The sequence below is a fragment of the Dromiciops gliroides genome, chromosome 3, assembly GCF_019393635.1.
Source record: "Dromiciops gliroides isolate mDroGli1 chromosome 3, mDroGli1.pri, whole genome shotgun sequence".
Taxonomy (NCBI): Eukaryota; Metazoa; Chordata; class Mammalia; order Microbiotheria; family Microbiotheriidae; genus Dromiciops; species Dromiciops gliroides.
In genome coordinates, this window is record NC_057863.1 from 423,207,327 (window position 1) to 423,228,459 (window position 21,133).

Sequence of the window (21,133 nt, forward strand, 5' to 3'; positions counted from 1 at the left end):
AGAAGGATAGGAAAATAGAAATACAATACAAATCGTCTTAAATCTAGGCTTAGTCTATATTCCTTATAAAAACTCACCAAACCGAAAAGGCCACCTTTGGAGAGAGAGAGACCGTCTGTGCCGCGCCATCAGGAGTCCCGCCAAGCAGGCAAAAGGGCTTACTCTCGTTCTCTACACCCCGGAAGTCAAAAACCCGGCAGGCAGTCTGACATGCGCAGCAGGCGGACTGTTCATCTCCTCCCCAAAAGGGTGGTCCTTGAAAAACTGGCGTCTTTCAGTTATCCTAACCGACTGTTAAAAACTTTCATATTTTACCACATTTGAAAATTGCAAAGCAGTCTGGCAGAAATGAAATATATACCAACATCTTATACTGTATATCAAGAGAAATTCCAAAGTTGATACATTACTTAAAAATAAAAGGTAGAGGGGGTAGCTAGATGGCTCAGTGGATAGAGCACCAGCCCTGGAGTCAGGAGTACCTGAGTTCAAATCCGGCCTCAGACACTTAACACTTAACTAGCTGTGTGACCCTTGGCAAGTCACTTAACCCCAATTGCCTCACTAAAAAATAAATAAATAAATGAAAAGTAGCATCCTGAACAAATTGGAGAAGCAAGAAAAAAAATTACTTTCCAATATATCAATAGAAGAATTTTTCATGAGGATCATGGGAGATAAAATAGATTTCTTGAGGAAGCAAAGGGAGGAAATGTGGTAAAAAATATGAAAGTTTTTTAACAGTCGGTTAGGATAACTGAAAGACATCAGTTTTTCTTTAAGGACCACCCTTTTGGGGAGGAGACCAATGGCATGAGCTACGCACGCCAGTGTGCCTGCTGCGCATGTCAGACTGCCTGCTATGCACTCGACTTCCGGGGTGCGAGCTGAAAAGGCAAGGAGAGAACGGAAGTGGGGCTTTTTCCTGCTCTGCTGGTCTCCTGACTGCGCTGCACAGACGGTCTCTCTCTCTCCAGAGGTGGCCTTCGGTTTTGGTGAGTTTTTATAAGGAATATAGACTAAGCTTAGATTTAAGACGATTTGTATTGTGTTTCTACTTTCCTATCCTTCAAATCAACATCACCTTGTGACTACCATAACAATAAAAGGTCTAGCTAGAAAACCAAAAGCTTCTTCCATTTACTAGTCTGGGAGATAAATTAAGGGAAAGGTTAAGTAGAGGAGATTTATCCAATTTTAAATCTCACAGTTTGGCGACCCTGAAGGGACCTTAAGGACCTTAAGGACCCTCCCACCCTCCCTAGTTTGGCCACAAGCCGGCTAATTCGGTGGATTTTCCAAATACCCCCCCCCCCCCCGCCCCCACGGACTTTCCCTTTGTCTAATCTCCCTTAAAGACTTTAAGCCTCTAAAAGCCTTGTTTTAAAGGAAAAAGCCAGTCCAGCTTAAAATATGATCGAATATGTCATTTTCCCTTTGTTTTCTTCGTTTTTTTTGCATTGGAGCATGTTGGGGTACCATACTGTCCAAACTTAGACATCTAGTTTACTCGGTATTCCTTCATTGTGTTATCGGTCTCCTCCTCACTCACACAGCAAAATCTTTTTGGTATAATGGTATGAGTGTAACTGTCTCCACTGAAAATGTGTTTAATATTAGTAGGAATTTTATGCCTGCAGTTGAAATAAATTGTAATACCATACTCACGATAGTTCACATGACTATAACTCTTATTATGGGTATTATCATGGTTGTAATGTGGAAAGAGATTAAAGGTAGACCACGTGGCGAGGGAGACACTAAGATGGCTCCCTCTGCTGAAGGTAATCCAGCCTCACCACGTGGTGAGGGAGATGCTAAGATAGCTCCCCCTACTGGAGGTAACCCAGTTACAGAAACGGATATTGGCCAGTCTTTAGAATCAAATCAGCTGAAACTACTTCCCTTGCAGGAAAATATAGAATTTAATAAAAAGGGAGTGTCACTTCAGGTTAGAAAATATCACCCCTTTACAGCAACTGACTTGAGCTCATGGAAAACAATCTTCCCTAGTTTTGAGAAACATCCAAATGGTGTAGTTTCACAGTTAAGGACTATATTTAATATATATCAACCCACTTGGGCTGATGTTACTTGCATATGTTAAATGATTATTAAGTATAAGGTATTGTATTGGGGATAAGGAGTGTGAGAAAAATAATGGGGCTTGGGAAGACCCAGAGGCTCCCTGCTTGAGGGAGCCTTGCCTGGGCTCTTTTAAGGCCAGCCCAGGCTAAGTAGAGTTAGGAATCAGACTGACTCAAACACTCAGTAGACAATAGAGATTAAAACCACAGCTGGAGGCAGCTGGGTGGCGCAGTGGATAAAGCACCGGCCCTTGGATTCAGGAGGACCCGAGTTCAAATTCAGCCTCAGACACTTGACACTTACTAGCTGTGTGACCCTGGGCAAGTCACTTAACCCTCATTTCCCTGCCAAAAAAAAAAATTAAAAACCACACCTACCTGAAAGACTTTTCCCCTCAGAGGGTCTGTCCTCTGGACTCTGACCTCAGCAAGTACTGCTCATTTTAATATGAACCACCCTCAAGCCTAGTAAACCTAGTAAACCAATAGATTTGAATGATACTAGCCAATTAGCTTTGAGCAGTGTGTAAGGGCCACCTCTCCTCTGGACCACAGGAAGCTTACGATCTTTAACTCACTCTCTTGGCTGGGACTCAAAGAGGATTGCAGTCACATGGCCCCCCTCTCTTCTCTCTCTAACTAGGTATGTAGGAATTCTAATTCTGAGCAATGTGCTCTCTCTCTTTTTTTTTCCATAAAAGTATTTTATTATTTTCCAGTTACATGTAGAAATAGTTTTCAACATTTGTTTTTATAAGATTTCTACTTTCAATTTTTCTCCCTCCCTCCCCCTCCCCAAGACAGCTAGCAATCCAATATAGGTTATATATGTACAATCACATTAAACATATTTATACATTAGTCATGCTGTGCAAGAAGAATCAAAGCAAAAAGGAAAAACCTCAAAAAAGAGAAACAAAAAAATAGAGATAGTATGGTTCAATCTGCCTCTAGATTCCATAGTTCTTTTTTTCTGGATTTGGAGAGCATTTTCCATCATGAGTCCTTTAGAACTATCTTGGACCACTGTATTGCTAAGAAGAGTCAAGTCCATCACAGTTGATCAACACACAATGTTGTTGATACTGTGTACAATGTTCTGGTTCTGCTCACTTCACTCAGCATCAGTTCCTGTAAATCCTTCCAGGTTTCTCTGAAATCTGCCTGCTCATCACTTCTTACAGCACAATAGTATTCCATTACATTCATAGACCACAACTTGTTCAACCATTCCACAATTGATGGACATCACCTCAATTTCCAATTTCTTGCCACCACAAAAAAGAACAGCTATAAATATTTTTGTATATGTGGGTCCTTTTCCCTTTTTTATGATCTCTTTGGGGAAAAGACCTAGTAGTGGTATTGCTGGGTCAAAGGGTATGCACAGCTTTATAGCCCTTTGGGCATAGTTCCAAATTGCTCTCCATAATGGTTGGATCAGTTCACAGCTCCACCAATAATGCATTAGTGTTCCAATTTTTCCACAGCTTCTCCAACATTTATTATTTTCCTTTTTTGTCATGTAATCTCTCTCCTTAATAACATTTAACATTTTATTAAATGCTTAATGCCCAAAACTGGTGCAGTAGCCTCTAATTTATAAGTAACAATATATTAGAAACCCCAGTTCCCCAATATCTTAGGACAGGGATAAGCACCCCCAATATATTTCAAACCACACAGGAATTTATGTTAATAATACCATTGTAACAAATTACACACACACACACATACATACATGCATATACTGTATACTATTGATTACACATTTTTTAAAACATTATGGGAAATTATTTTCATAATTTTAGACCAAAAATACTTCATTTTAATTTTTGCCATATTGTATTTTCTTTACTAATTAAATATACAAAATGTAAACAAATATAAACAAAATGTGGTACAATAATTGTGGGAAATGTGGGCCCCCCTCAAAAGTTGAAAATGCTAATATCCACAAACAGGCCAGGACCCTCCCAGTCTAAAAAGGGACTGCCTTCCCTCCCCCTTCCCAGGAAACTGAATCACATGATGAGGGAGACCCAAGGCCGGTCATGTGGGAGAGGAGTTTAGAGGGCTGTCTCTGTGTCCCCTCCTCCCACATTGGCTACGCTACATTGTAATTGGCTAGTTTTGGATGCCAGTGTCTTGGCCTACAGATTATAACTGGGGTAGATTTGAGGGGCCAGCCATGTTAAAGGATAAAAGGGTTCAGGGGCCCACGTTTTTGCCACCATTCCATTAGGGAATGGGTCCCTTCTTGTACGAATGTTAACAAAGACTTTTGATACTTCTCCAGCCCTGAATCCCAGAAATTTTTAAATGGGGTTTCTCACAAATAATTTAGTGGAATATTACTTCATTGTAAGAAGCAATGCATATGAAGAATACACAGAGGTCTGGAAAGACTCACATGAACTAATGAAAAGTGAACTAATCAAAACTAGAAAAACAAAGACTACACTGATTACAACAAAGAAAATGGGGGAAAAAACAATAAAAAATTTAAACTGAACACTGAATAATTAAAATGACTGATCTTGGTCCAGAAAAAATTAAGAATATAAACCTACTCCTCCCTCCCTTCTCTGCAGAGGTAAGTGACATAAGTATATACACCCATATTTGATTAATGTGGGGTGTGTGTTTACATACACACAGATAGGTATATATATTTCATTAGCAAAGAAAATACAATATGGGAAAATTAAAAATTAAAATGAAATCATTTTCCCTCTAAGTTACAATATATGAAAATAATTTTCTATAATATGTTAATGAAATGCATAGTCAATATTACACGGCACATGAAAACATAATTTTCAAGACTATTTTATTATAATACCTGATATAAAGGAGTTAGAACTAGGAGAGACCTTTAATATTATCTAGTCTAATCTTCTCCTTTTATGGATGAGGAAAATGAGACTTTCCTCAGGTTACACAAGTAGTCAACAGCCAGGCTGATGTTAGACTCCACAGCCTGTGACTCCAGACACGGTTCTTTTCCCTTAGCCTCTCCAATCCTAGATTATCCTCCTTATATGTGGTCAATGAAGAAAATACTATTCTTTACCTCTAACAGAGCTTCCCAGGGTTGTCTTGGCTTATTGCTTCCCGCCCCCTCTGAATTTTCTGGGTGAGATCTTAGCCCCAAAGCTGACCCTGAAGCTTTTATGTCCACCAAAAGCTAGCACAGTTACCAGGGCTCTGCAAATCAGAGAAAATAAATTCAACTCAACAAATTTGCATTAATTATCTACTGTGTGTGGGGGCAACTAGTTGGCACAGTGGATAGAGCACCGGCCCTGGAGTCAGGAAAATCTGAATTCAAATCCGGTCTCAAACACTTAATACTTACTAGCTATATGACCCTGGGCAAGTCACTTAACCCCAAACTGCCTCACTTAAAAAAAAATCTATTGTGTGAAGACCAGTGCAATAAGAAAGATAAAATATTTGGCTAAAAAGTCCTCTTCCCTTGTTGGAGGAGAGGGATACATGATATATATACATGACATACTATGACACAAAATAATACATTTCAAGTACATTAAAGAGATGCAAAGAAGATACTAGCTAGGGTCCAAGAGGGAAAAATTGACTGATTAGGGACAAGGCAAAGTTTCTGGGAGGTGTTAGCATTTGGTATGTCCCTTTACAGGAGGACTAGGAACTGAAATAGGTATGACAATTCAACAACAAGAAAGGGAAAGATTGGAAGCCTAGGGAACAGCATGAGTAAAGGCAATGAATGAAGAAGTAAAAATACAGGTTACAAACTTGACAATAATATGGAGCATGTGAAAAAAACTAATACTATGACATAGTGTGAAGGGAGAAATGACAGTGCTTTGTAACTGATCAAATATGAGTAAGTTGAATAGTTTCCTGTCTTTTCCCTTGCTCCCTCTTCTTACACGAAGGGCAAATCATCTTGGCAACAGTAAAAGTTGCAACACTATTTTAAAGATAGTGTCATGAGACAGAAATTAAGTTCTTACTTTTTTTGATGGTTCCATTTTTATTTCCTTTATTAGCAGTGGGATTTTTGCATCCAAAAGTATGGATATTTTACTCACTTTTGAAAAGCATAATTCTATATCAAAACAATCTGGGGCAGCTAGGTGGCGCAGTGGATAAAGCACTGGCCTTGGATTCAGGAGGACCTGAGTTCAAATCCAGCCTCAGACACTTGACACTTAACTAGCTGTGTGACCCTGGGCAAGTCACTTAACCCTCATTGCCCTGCAAAAAACCAAAACAAAACAAAAAACAAAACAATCTGGTACTGGCTAAGAAATAAAGAGGTAGATTAGTGAAATAGAATAGATAGAAATTACACTATAGTAAATTACTATAGTAATCTAGTATATGATAAACCCAAAGATCCAAGCTTTTGGGAAAAAATTCATTGTTTAACAAAAACTGCTGGGAAAACTGGGAAATAGTATGGCAAAAACTAGGTATAGACCAACATCTCACACCATATACTAAAATAAATTCAAAATGGGTACATGATTTATACATAAAGGATAATACCATAAGCAAATTAAGGGAGCATGGAATTGTTTATCTGTCAGATTTATGGGAAGGGAAAGAATTTAGAACCAAAGAAGATATAGAGAATAAAATTAAATGTAAAACAGATCATTTTGATTATACAAAATTAAAAAGCTTTTGTGCAAACAAAACTAATGTAACCAAGATTACAAGGGAAGTAGAAAACTGGGAAAGAATTTTTGAAACAAATATCTCTGATAAAGGCCTCATTTCTCATATGTATAGAGAACTGAGTCAAATTTATAAAAAAAGAAGTCATTCCCCAATTGATAAATGGTCAAAGGATATGAACAAGCAGTTTCAGACAAAGAAATCAAAGCTATCTATGATCATATGAAAAAATGCTCTAGATTATTATTGATCAAAGAAATGTACATTAAAACAACCCTGAGATATCACACCATACCTATCAGAGTGGCAAATGTAACAAAAATGAAAAATATCAGATGTTGGAGGGGATATGGGAAATCTGGGAAACTAATCCACTGTTGGAGTTGTGAAAAGATACAACCATTTTGGGGAGCAATTTGGAACTATGCCCAAAGGGTAATAGAACTGTGCATACCCTTTTAGTCCAACAATATCACTGCTAGTTTTGTATCCCAAAGATATCCCCCCAAAGAGAAAAAGACCTATTTAAAAAAATATATTTATTGCAACTCTTTCTGTGGTGGCTAAGAATTAGAAATCAAAGGAATGCCCATCAATTGGGGAATGGCTAAACAAACTGTGGTATATGATAGCAAAGGAGTATTATTGTACTATAAGAAATGACAAGCAGGATGACTTCAGGAGGGCCTGGAAAGAAATGTGTATGAAATGATGTATTGTGAAGTGGGCAGAACCAAGAGAACCTTGTACACAGAAAACAATGTTGTTTGATGAAGAAGTGTGAATGACTTGACTATTCTCAACAATACAATGATTCAAGACAATCACAAAGAGGTATAGATGAAATAGACTATCCACCTCCAGAGAAAGAACTGATATTGATGGAACATACTGAAACATGCTATTTGGTACTTTCTTTCATTTTTTTTCCTTTTAATCGTTTCCTTGTACAAAATGACAAATATGGTAATGTTTTCCATAATCATACATATATAACTCATATCTGATTGCTTGCCACCTCAGGGAAGGGGAAGGGGAGGGAAGGAAAGAGGGATAAAAATTGGAACTGAAAACTATAAATAAAAAAGTTTATTATTAATTTTTTAAAAGCTTATTCTGGCATATGGGGGAAAAAGCTGCAGTTGCTTATTTGGTAGCTTTGACTAATCAGTTCAAGCAAGTTGTACAGTTGATACCAATGGGAGTGAAGACTGTTACACACAAGAGGTGACACTTTTCTTCTGAAGAAATCTGGTGGAGAGTGGGGAAACATAAAACTGGAACCAATGGACAGAAGTTATAGACAGGCAGATTTGGAATCAGTATAATGAAGAACTTAGTAACCATTGGAGGTATCCAGCAATGGAGTGGATGTCCTTGTAAGGCTATAAACACTCCTTCATTAAAGAGTCCAAGCAGAAGTTGTATGGCAGTTTGTTAGGGGTGTCATTGAAAGATGACTGCAAGGGATGGGTGTTGAATTAAATAGCTTCTAGACTTCCTTCCACCCCTAAGTCTCTATGGTTTTTTAATATATTTAGTTTTTCCAGATTAGGATCGAGGTGGTAAATTATGCAAATAAAATTTTCTCAATTCTCTCATTTTGATTTCTTTCCTACTTCTAGCTTTCCAAAATTGATTTCATAGTTGGGTAGTTTGAGAGGAAGAGGAAAAAATCCTTGCCCAAAAAACTTCCCATTGTGGTCTGCCATAGTGGCTGAAATGGACACAATTGTGGTCAGTCTTTTGGAACAAGAATTAAAGAATACTATTAAAATAAATATACAAAACAGAAGGAAAACCAGAAAGAAGCCCAGATAATCAGGACAGCTTTGAAAGTTAAAGGTCAAGTGAGCTCTCAAACTCATGACATGATCGCTACAAAAAAATCCAAATAATGCCATAGGATAATTTCTAGAGCAGCAAAACCCACAGAAGAAGGTGCTGAAATTATCTTCTAACCAGGGACAGCTTGGAAGGTCAGAAAAAGGGAACTACTGTGCTGAGACAGAAGTGGAGCCCAATCCCACAGTCACCCTGACACAGATCTAGTCCCAGGAAGGCCTCACCAGAGAAATAGACCCCTAGACCCCTAAATCAGCTACAGCACCAGTGTCATCTGGAACTAAGCTCACAGTCTGGTGAGAGGGCTGAGCCCTTGGTAGGTGGAAAATTACATGGGTCGATGCTGGTGCTGAGGCAGAACTTGGGTTTTTCACCCCTGCTGGGAACCAAGAGGTAGGCTTGAATAGCAGTGGCCCAGGTCAGGGAGGGGCACAGGCTCCTCAGAGCTGACAACCACAACACACAAAGCTGGTTGATTAGCAAGTTGGTCTGGGGTCATCTATGGACCAGGAAACAGGCCAGGCGAGTGAATAACCTGATCCTCCTTAAATCATACCACCTGGGACCTCCTGAAGCTTGGGATATTGCAGCCTGGAAACAGTGCCCCACTTTAAGGAGCTAAAAGTCAAGTAAAAGAATGGAAAGACGAGCCGACAGAGAAAGGTGAGGACCATAGAAAGTTTCTTCAGTGACAAGGAAGATAAAGGTGCACCCTCAGAGGAAGATGTCAACATCAGGGCCCCTATATCTAAAGCTTCCAAGAAAAATATGAATTGGTCTCAGACCATAGAGGTGATCAAAAAAGACTTAGAAGATAAAGTTAGAGAGGTAGATGAAAAAATGGAAAGAGAAATGATGGTGATGCAGGAAAGACATGAGAAAAAAGTCAACAGCTTGAAAAGTCAAATTGGCCAAATGGAAAAGAAGGTACAAAAGCTCTCTGACAAAAATAACTGCCTAAGAACTAGGATTGTACAAATGGAAACTAATGACTCTATGAGAAATCGAGACACAATAAAGCAAATCCAAATGAATAAAAAAAATAGAGGGCAATGTGAAATATCTTCTGGGAAAAACTGCTGACCTGGAAAATAGGTCCAGGAGAGATCATTTGAAAATTATTGGTCTACATGAAAACCATGATCAAGGAAAGAGCTTAGACATCATCTTCCAAGAAATTGTCAAGGGAAATTGCCCTAATATTCTAGAATCAGAAGGTAAAATAGAAATTGAAAGAATCCACTGATCACCTCCTGAAAGAGATCCCAAATGGAAAACTCCTAGGAATATTTTAGCCAAATTCCAGAGCTCTCAGGTTAAAGAGAAAATATTGCAAGCTGCCAAAAAGAAAGAATTCAAGTACTGTGGAGTCCCAGTCAGAATAGCACAAGACCTAGCAGCTTCTACATTAAAGGACCAGAGGGCATGGAATATGATATTCTAGAGGGCAAAGGAATTGGGATTACAATCAAGAATCACCTACCTAGCAAAACTGTTCATAATTTTTCAGAGGAAAAAATGGGACTTCAATGAAAAAGAGGACTTTCAGGTATTCATGATGAAAAGACCTGAACTAAATGGCAAATTTGACTTTCAAATACAAGACCCGAAAGAACCATAAAAAATTGGAGTGGGGAGACACACCTGGGGTCTTGCAATGGGTGACTCTCTTGTGTCTGAGGCCGGATTTTGGCTGGGATCCCCCTGGGTCCAGGGTAGATGCTCTGTCCACTGTGTCACCTACCTGCCCCATGATGATATCTTTAGGGCTAAATTAAGGAGTGAGAGGAATGCACTGGGGGAGGGGGAAGGGCAAAGGTTAAATCCTACATGAAAGAAACAGGAAAAGGCTGATGTAGCGGGGGAGGAGCAGGGCAGTAAATGAAATTTACACTCATCAGAATAGGCTCAAAGACCTTAATCTCATCAGAGTTGGGTCAAGGATGGATTAAAACACACATACCCAATTGGGTGGAGTAAATCTATTTAATCTGGGCAGTAAATGAGCCTAATACTCATCAGAATTGGCTCCAAGACCTCAGTCTCATCAGAATTGGCTCAAGGAGGGAATGACATACACACTTAATTGGGTGGAGTAATCTATCTAACCCTGCAGGAAAATAGGAGGGGAAAAGGATAAAGAGAGAGGGGCAAAAGAAGGGAGGGCATATTGGGGGAGGGGACAGACAGAAGCAAATCCCTTCTGAAGAGGGATAGGGTGAAAGAAGGTAGATAAAAGAGTAAATATCATGGGGAAGGGAATAGGATGGAGGGAAACAGTTAACAATAATAATCTTGAAAAACAGAAAAGGGGGAGGGCAGCTAAGTGGCACAGTGAATAAAGCACTGGCCTTGGATTCAGGAGGACCTAAATTCAAATCCAGCCTCAGACACTTGGCACTTACTAACTGTGTGATCTTGGGCAAGTCACTTAACCCTCATTGCCCCACAAAAAAAAAGAGAGAGAAAAGGGGGGAAATTGTACAAAAAATATTTATAGCAACTCTTTGTGGTGGCTAAGAATTGGGAATCAAGGGAATGTCTATCAATTGAGGAATGACTGAAGAAGCTATGGTATATTATTGTAGTGGAATGGTATTGTGCTATAGGAAATGACAAACGGGATGATACCAGAAAAACCTGGAAAGACTCATATGAACTGATGTATAGTGACGTGAGCAGAACTGGGAGGACATTGTGCATAGTGACATCAGTATTGTTTGATGAGCAATTGTGAATGACTTAACTACTCTCAGCTATACAATGATCCAGTAAAATCCCAAGGGACTAATTAATGACGAAGCATACTATCCACTCCCACAGAAAGAACTGATAAAAAAGAGCACTTGTGCATTGTACATACATAACCTATATGAGATTGGTTGATGTCTTGTGGAGGGGGAAGGAAAGGGAGGGAGAAAAATTTGGAACTCTAAATCTTATGAAAATGAATATTAAAAACTACCCTTACATGTAACTGGAAAAAATAAAATAAATGTTTGTTGCACTGAAAAAAAAGAAAGAAAGTTAAAGGTCAAACATTATATATTTGAAAACTATACCAGATAGAAACCTGCAGCTTTGTGTCCAATCCTCTTTTTCTGTTCCTATGTATATGGACATTCCCATTTTATGTGGTTTTTGTTAAGTTCAGAATGAAAATAAATAAAAATGCATATTTTCTTTTTTAAAAAGCATAATTCTAGCACCGGCCCTGGAGTCAGGAGTACCTGAGTTCAAATCCGGCCTCAGACACTTAACACTTACTAGCTGTATGACCCTGGGCAAGTCACTTAACCCCAATTGCCTTACTTTAAAAAAAAAGCATAATTCTAAATTGCTTTACATAATGTTTGGACCACTTCACCAACAGTATATTAATGTGCCTTTCTCTCCACAATACCTCCAACACGTACTATTCCCATCTTTGTCATCTTTGCCAATTTTCTGGCTATGAAGTAAAATTTCAGATTTGTTTTGATTTATGTTTTTTCATCATTAGTGATTTATAGAAATCTTGCTTACAATTGTTAATAGCCTGCAAATCTTTTGAGAACTGTTTATATCATTTGACCACTTATCCATTGGAGAATAGCTTTGGGTATTGCATATTTGTGCATATATATACACATATACATATACATACAAAAACACACACATATATATCCTTGTCCACATATACATATCCTTATATATACATATGTATATATGTATTGTCATATATGCCATAATCATATATATAATTATGTGTGCATGTATTTATATAGTGCCTATATATTAGATACATACATACACAATCTCTCTGTATGTCTGTCTCTCTAATAGGCTAACATACTCTCGGAGATATTTGATGAAGAGGTTTTCCTAATCAACCACTTCCCTTTTTGGGGGGGTAATTAATTTTTTAAATTTTTAGTATTATAATTTTTTAATAATAAACATTTTTATTTATAGTATTAGGTTCCAATTTTTATCCCTTATCTCCCCCCTCCTTTAGGAGGCAAACAATCATATATGGGTTATATGTGTATGATTATGTAAAACATTACTATATTTGTCATTTTGTACAATATTTTTTTACTTTTAAAAGTAAATTGTCAGGGCAGCTACGTGGCGCAGTGGATAAAGCACAGGCCCTGGATTCAGGAGGACCTGAGTTCAAATCCGACCTCTGACACTTGACACTTACTAGCTGTGTGACCTTGGGCAAGTCACTTAACCCTCATTGCCCTGCCTTTAAAAAAAAAAAGTATATCATCACTGGCTAGTTTTCATGAAATATACTGAAACTATAAATAGTCATGACTCATTACTCTTCTAAAATATTGATAAATTTTAAAATGATAGTTAAAATAGTTATTATGTTGGAAATTAATTGTATAAAAATTGTTGTAAGTAATGACACTGACTATAAACTAAGAAGCTAATTTCTCCACTATAGGTGAAAAGATAAGATTGCCATTGATCACCTATTAATCCTCAATCCTGTCTAACCTTTCCTTCTTTATCCTACCTGGACATGATCCAGTTTTGAACTGGATACACCTTGAAACAATAAATCAACACTTAGCCTGGCATTCAAACTCCTTCATAATTTAGGAGGAGCAGCATGATGTAATAGAAAGAATCAAAATATCTCATAAGAGAAATGGAAATAAAAACTCAGCAAATTAGCAGCTAACAAAACATGAACATGAACACATCAGTATGCTGTGAAATTGTTTTAACCATTCTAGAAATACTCTGTCATGCTAACAATCAAGTGACTCAAATGTCCATGCTCATTAGCATAGTGCTGGGCACATAGTCAGCATTTAAGAAATCATTATTCATTCCCTACCTACTTCTCTACTTCATTTTGATCCAGAGGTCCCATGGCTAGACATATACCTCAATAAGATCAAAGAAAGAAAGATTCAATATATTCCAAAATATTTGTAGCAGCACTTTTTATAGTAGTAAAAAAAAAAAAAGAACTGGAAAAAATGCCCATTAATTGGGGAGAGTGGCTAAACAAAATGCGGTACAATAAGCTAATGGAATATTACTTCATTTTAAGAAATAATGCATATGGGGAGGGGGGAAACTAGGTGGTACGGTGAATAAAGCATCCGCCCTGGTTTCAGAAGGACCTGAGTTCAAAGTCGGCCTCAGACAATTGACACTTACTAGCTGTGTGACCTTGGTCAAGTCACTTAACCCTCACTGTCCCACCCACCCCACCCCCAGAAAAGAAATAATACATATGAAGCATATATAGAGGTCTGGGAAGACTTATATGAACTAATGAAAATGAAGTAATCAATATTAGGAAAACAATATATATATACTGATTGCAACAATGAAAATGGAAATAACAACAATAAAAACTAAAACTAAAGGGCAGCTAGGTGGTACAGTGGATAAAGCACCGGCCCTGGATTCAGGAGTACCTGAGTTCAAATCCAGCCTCAGACACTTGACATTTACTAGCTGTGTGACCCTGGGCAAGTCACTTAACCCCCATTGCCCTGCAAAAAAAACCATAACAACAACAAAAACTAAACACTGAATAATTATAACGACAGATCTTGGCCCAGAAGAAGAGACCATAAGCCTACTATTCCCTTCCTTCTTTGCAGAGGTGAGAAACTATGGACTATATTTGATTAATATGTTGATTCATTTTGCTGAACTGCTTTTTTGTCTCTTTTTTATTCTTTGCTATAATGGTAGGGAGTGGAAGAAGATATACAGGCAATCCTCAACATTCCTGCATTTAACTTTCATGACTTCAAGCATTAACGTGATTTTATTAGTAACTTCATTTTCACTTTCCCATTATAATGAGAGGTGAGACGTGTACAAGTTTGTAAGAGAAGCTGATATTCTAATGGGTACTTTACTGGTCTTATTCACCCTATCACCCTATCGTAAAGAGCTACCCATGTGTTCATTACATATTTCCATCATCTGCATTTAAAACGCAGTTTTGTGTTGCAATTATGCCCCCAAAATGTAGCTCAAGTTCTTTGGGCTCAAAGGCCAAGTGTGATGCAGCTTGGTGAGAAAATAAAGGTGTTAAGCAAAGCAAACTTTTTGCTGAAATGTCTGCAGTCACTATCACCCCAAGTTTGATATTAACAAATTGACCACTGGCTTTATGTGCAAAAAGGAGGACAGTATTTATGGTACTAGAGATTTCATGTGTTACGAAAAGTAAATATGTCCTGAAATTAATGGGTTTTTAAAAATTAAGATGTTAGCACAAAAAGGTCATAGAATTCTAGAGAATTGAGAGCAAGAAAAAATGTTTTACATGTTACCAATTTTATTTTGTGTACTGCATTTTATGGTTACTGTATTAGGAAAAGTGCATGGTATCAGGATTAATGTTTTGTTCTAAGGAATTATATGCAGAAAAGTATATTTTCAACAATGTCCAGTGAAAGATTACAATTTTTGGTGGATGCAGTAACCAGACCCTTTATTTTCCATAGGTTCACTGAATCAACAACATTCACATTTTTCACTTTTGCACCACTTTCTAGGATCATTACCCATGTGACAGTTGAGGATTGACTGTATTGGGAAATGAAGATTATATAAAAACAAGATATCAATAAAATACTTTTTAAAAAATCAAGATATTTTATAGCTGGAAGAATCCTTAGAAATAATCTATTTTATCCATCTCATTTTATAAGTGAAAAAACTGAGGCCAGGACAGGTAAAGTTGCTCACTAAAGGTGTAGTAGAGTAAGCCTAGAACCGTTAAACTAGATAAATAACCTCGAGCAAATCAATTAAGATCTCTAAGCCTCAATTTCCTCATCTATAAAATGGAGATAGTAATAGATTTCTTAACTCACAATAAGGACATTATGAGAATCAAATGAAATAATATATATGAAGTAGTTTGTACATCATAAAAGTACTATGAAAACATTAAGCTATTACTCTTAATTATCTTTCCAACCTCATCCTACATTATTCTTCCTCACATACTGTTTACTCTGCTCAACTGAACTACTTATTATCCCACCATTTCCCATCTCTTTGCCTTTACTTAAGTTATTCCTTAGACAGAAAATGTCCTCTCTTCCCTACAAGCATCTTCATTTATTAGTATCTTATCTAGCTTCCAAGCCCAATTCAAATGCAACTTCTTTCATGAAGCTTCCTCTGATTCTCTTTGATAGAAGTGCTCTCTCTCAGACCTCATCTGATCTCATGACACTTTGTCCTCCTCTAATGTATTAGTTATAATCTAATTTGCATTTCATCTGTGCATGGATCTTATCAATCCTATTAACACAAAAAGTACAGGAAATATGCTTTATCCAACTCTATTTCCCTCAAGAGCTTAGAACAGTGCTGAGTACAAAGATGGTACTTGATACATTCTTTGTTCATTGAATGAATGAATAAATGAACATGGAAGCAAAAAATCAGATTCAGTGATAGCTATCTAAAGACACAGTATACTAATGTTCAATTAAAATTCAAATATTAGAATACTTGTGGTAAAGTGAAGACGGCCAAACAAAGTTGCAGATCTATCAGTCACTTTTTAAAAAAAAAATCTAATGAATGAACTTAGCCATAGTTATCAATCAATTTTCAATTTTTTGTGCATTATGCATGGCTATTAGCTAAAAATAGATATCGAAGATTTACAAGCTTACTTTATAACTACCACATCCAAATAATTTATGAGCTTTTGAGAAGAAAAAATTTAATTTTTCCACAACACAATAAAAAGATACTTAGTATTTAAAAGTTACTACTAAAGTCAGTAGTCATACTTTCAATTGTCTGATGAGATATTAGACACCATAGATATAATAGGTATAAGGATAGCCCTAATGTCATCAAAGGAATAGTAAAGCCTTATTTTCCCCCCAGAGGCTTTTGATTAGGTTACATGGTTCTGTATTTCTATTATTAAGAAAGACATCAGTTGAATTACCCTTTGTTCAAGACTGGTTTAGAATTCTGGGGTGATAACAAGAAAACCCCTCTGGATACAACCATACAAATCCTGACATCAATCTGCTGAACAGTTATTACTTTCCTGGTGCCTGAGAATTCTAATCTTTAAATAGGCTGCACTAGTAATGTTATGGGGTGCACTGGTAATCTTTTCCCAAATATGCTTTTCTCATGATTCCTTCCCAAAATACTAAAAATGTTAAGATATCTACAGCCAAAATGCAGAATTTTAATTATTTTAAGAGTTGTTCATATTCCTGAGGCTAAAATAAACGGGACTAGTGAAAATCCACTTACTGTTTAACTACTACTTAATTTTTTTAAATATATAATTTAAGGACAAGAAAAAACTGTCAATAATCAGTTCTTCGTTCACAGACTTAGTTTCTTATTTTTGAGAGCTTTTAAAGATATTTGTCTTCATAAAGTATATCAACATGGCTCTTCAATTTTGTGAGTAATGTTTCCACAGAACATCTTTTCAATTTCTTTGGTACCATCCCCAGATCCAAAGGTTAGGGAAAGGAGGGGGAAATCCTATAAAACACATTTCTTTCCAGACATTTTTATTCAGAGTATAGTGGTAATCAACAATTAGATTTTTGGAGACACTGGAATTATCTTCACTTTACAGAATACTTTAAGCCTATTTCATTCTATGCACAGAACTTTGGCAAAATAAATCAGCCTGGAATGTTTCATGATTTTCAGGTGGGAAACCTGAGTGGTGCCCTTTGAGGATTCTTTCAAAACAGGACCATGTTTCCATCTCTTTGAAATCCTCATTTTCAATATCGTGTATAAGGGTGGCCGGTGGTGATTCAAAACATCATTATTATCACCAACAGAACCTCACTGGAACACAATTCCTAACAGTTTCCACAGAAAATGAAGCCTAGGAAGACAGCATTGCAGCAATCGAAAAGTATGGGGTGGGGGTAGTGGGGGGATGGATGCTATTCCTAAAGGCAATTTTGCTCCTAGCTTACAAGTACAGCATTAATGGATGTAAAAATAGTAAGAACCATAATCCCCTTAGCTCCGTAACGGCAAAGTAACCCTCTTTCCCCATCTCCATCAAGAGCCTGCCTCATTTAAGTTCTCCTTACAAGTAGGAAAGGTTGGCCTGTACAGCTCTAAATTTAAGGATCCTGTTTTAGCTGGAAATCGGATAGAAGGGAGAATCTTTTGCAAGATTTCTCTGCCTCTAGGATAGTAAAGGTAGGATTTAGAAAGTCTGTGTGAGCGTCGGGATGGAAGATTTGGGAAGAGAGGAATTCATTCTTGAGAGGTAGAGAGAATTCAGGAATAGAGGAGGGCGGGGGAAGATTAGTTAAGGCAGCTCTCCTCCCCCGCACCCCCCAGACTGCAGTGAAATGCGCTTAAAAGAAAGCCAGACTCTGAAGGGACCTTTCTCAACCACAAGGGAAGATCAGGGATCTGAACATGCAATAAGAGGGAGGAAGAGGGGGACCGAGAAATGGGACGATGGAAACAGAGTGGCTGAAGAGGCATCCTGAATCAAGCAGGAGGGACTGCAGGGGGGAGGGGGAGGGGGAACAAAACAAAACAAAACCCGGCACTCCAAACCCTACCTGAACTGGATAGTGTAGAGGATGCTCCCTGCACCTCTGGCCTGTCTTCCTCTTCTTCCTCCCGCTGCTGTTGCTCCTGCTGCTGCTGCTGCTGCCGCTGTTGTTGCTGGATCAGGCTCAGGTCAGAGCGGCTGGGCTCGGCTCTCGAGGCTGCAGGGACAAGCCGCCCTTTCAGCAGCACCGCGGCCAAACCTAGGAGCAGAGTGAAGGGAAAGCTCCCGCAAATCCTCGACATGGCGAAAAGCCAGAGGGCAGCGGAGGCATATTGCGCCAGAGGGGCAGCTCTTGGGGCGGAGGCGGCAGCCGCAGCGGCAGCGGCCGGGCTGCCTGCTCCTCCGCCTCACTGGCCCGCGGACACTCGGGAGCCCGCTCACACACACATACACAGGCACACACGCACGCGTGTGCACACACACACACACACACACACACACACACACACACAAGACACGCGCAGCACGGAGCGGGTGGAGGAGGAGGCAGCTGAGAGGGAAGGGGAGGAGAGGGGAGGAGAGGAGAACACTCGGAGCTCAGTACATGTGACGGGGGCGGGTGAAGATGGGAAGGTGAAGGAGGAGGAGGAGGCGGAGGAGGGCTGCTCGCCGCACCCTGGAGGACCGACAAGGGTGGGGATTGGGAGTTAGTTGCCAGGGACTTAGTGGGGAGGACAGAGTAAATTTCTGTTATGGCTATTCATTTTATTTTATGGTTATTCTTTTTAAAAAGAAGCTTTTTTGCCTATAAGAGTTCTTCTTGGAACTGAAAAAGGTCCAGTGTCGCCACCCACCTTTAAAAACAAAACAAAACAAAAGTATACCCAGACTTACTGAGCAGAGAAGAGATAGACTGGGTTACACCATCACCACCTCCTCCACCATTTAAAAATCCCATCCTAGTGCAACTGCTGGGTAACTAGCTCTAACTGGAGTTAATATTATTCCTTCGAGGATCCCCACCCCAGCACCACCATATACTTTTAAAATCCCATCTTTTTCTCCCTTTCCCTTTCTAAGAGCTGGGGGAATTGGGGGAAAGGATCGAAGTCCTACCATCTTCCATTCCACTTCCCAGGCATTATCCTCAGGTTCTGAGTATGAGTGGCCAACCCATCTCTGAACTCTTGCAGTAATCAAACAAGAAGCATCTGTTAAGGGCCTAAAACGTGCCAGGCAATGTGCTAGGATACAAAACCATGGATGGATGATGGATGGATGGATGATAAAAAGACACAGTTCCTGCTTGCAGGAACTTAAATGGGGTACCTTTGCACATGTAAGTAAATTTAAAATATAGCCAAAGAAAACACAAATCAATTTCTGGATAGGGGTTGGGGTTGAAGGGGACTAAGCTGTAGCAACTAGAGCAATCAAGATGGGCCTCATGTAGGAGGTGACAGCTAAACTGTGAAGAAAGCTAGGGATTTTTTGAGACTCCCAATGTATAGTACTATAGAGATAAACTTCAAGTGGAAACTTAGAAAGAGATATTTGGACAGCACTATCCCTTTATAAAGGTTTCAATTGCAAAAGATGAGACCCAGCATAAAGGGTATTACTTTAAGGCTCATGCAGCTGACTATTAGAACAGTGGGTCCCTTAGGGTATTTATAAACTGGCCTCGGGAAAACCCATCTGCCCTACTTGCTATGTGTCCCCAAGGAAGAGCATCCTTTGAAGAGCTCAATCATGCATACGCTGGACATAAAATGATCAGATTTTAGCTGCAGTGTGATTAATGAGAGCAGGGACTGGGGGAAGTAGAGGACATTTATTTGCTGGAAGGTAGATTAGATTCAATTATTATCATTTACTCTGCCAAAAACAAAAAGAAAAACAAAAGAAAAATCTGCCTCCTTAATAATGGTGGATGAGATGTGGAAATAGATGAGAGATAGATATGCATTTGGTTTAAATGATCCTTGAAAGGAAGCTTCATTTGAAAACAATAAGGACCAGGGGTTATATTAATTGCTGTGTCAGGCAAAGTACAGACCAGGTATACCTAGGCCAGTGTTTAATCTGAAGCTTTTTGGTTTACTACTAGGTTACCATTCACTCCATCATTTCTTCCCTACTGCCCCTATTTTTGCAGAATATCCAATCGCTACCATCACTACCTGCTTTAAAACTTTTCCCTGACAGTTTAACATGCTCATATTTTGGTGAAACTGGTTGGTGTTCCCAACAGTGGAACTTTTTTCCCTTTTTGATATGGTAATGACCTTATTACTGAGTGAGATACCAATCTAGACTGTCACTATTTGTCCCTGAGCAAATAGCCCAAGGAAATACTGTTGGCTTCAGCAGGCTTACTAAATTTGCACATTCAAGAGCTTAAATCATATTCTTTTTTAGAATCCAGATGAGGCTGAGTCAAAAAATAGGGTTCATGGTAATAGTGGGAAGAAATGCATTCTGAAGGAAACAAGACTACAAAATACTTCTGGTGAGCAGATGTTGCCTGTCACATATATGTAAATGAAATTGGGCATCATTGGTTCCACCATAGCTTTGTCTCCTGTGTGTAAGCAGGAGATATTTGAAAAAGGGGGAGGGGAGAAGAAGATAGAGAGCTGAGCTGGTATATGTCTAGTGTAGCAAACCCTCATTAGTCATACCAAGCTGCTTGTGTTGCTTTTTCTTCCAAGTTATCTCTGTTCCTGGAGAGAAGAGAGGAAGAGGAAATGATTCCAAAATACTGACTGGCAGATCAGAAAGAAAAAAAGGTTTGCCAAGAATATGTATGCATTTCTCTCTGTGTGGTGTCCACCTCTTGTTTAATTACACTGGCATTCTGTTTTAGCAATGGAGTTACAAATTCAGGGACTTCCTTCTCCACCTCCCCTTCACTTTCCATACCCTATCTCTAGCATCATCTAGGCATCAGAGTATATTATGTTCATATTATGGGCATATTTTGAGATAAACAGTTTTATACATCAAGAGGTAGCTGTGGTAG

At 38.6% G+C, this 21,133-nt stretch overlaps 1 protein-coding gene across 2 annotated transcripts in view; it reads right to left on the minus strand.

Annotated features, from left to right (window-relative positions):
- FAM171B (family with sequence similarity 171 member B) overlaps nucleotides 1-18,676 on the minus strand; it is an 84,616-nt gene extending 65,940 nt beyond the window's left edge. The window contains exon 1 of one of the 2 annotated variants that reach the window (XM_043995043.1): nucleotides 18,176-18,676. In XM_043995043.1, the coding sequence (XP_043850978.1) occupies nucleotides 18,176-18,410 (235 nt within the window). In that variant the 5' untranslated portion in view covers nucleotides 18,411-18,676. The remainder of the gene's footprint in view (nucleotides 1-18,175) is intronic. The other variant, XM_043995042.1, reaches the window with a different exon arrangement.
- Nucleotides 18,677-21,133: the final 2,457 nt, after the last annotated feature.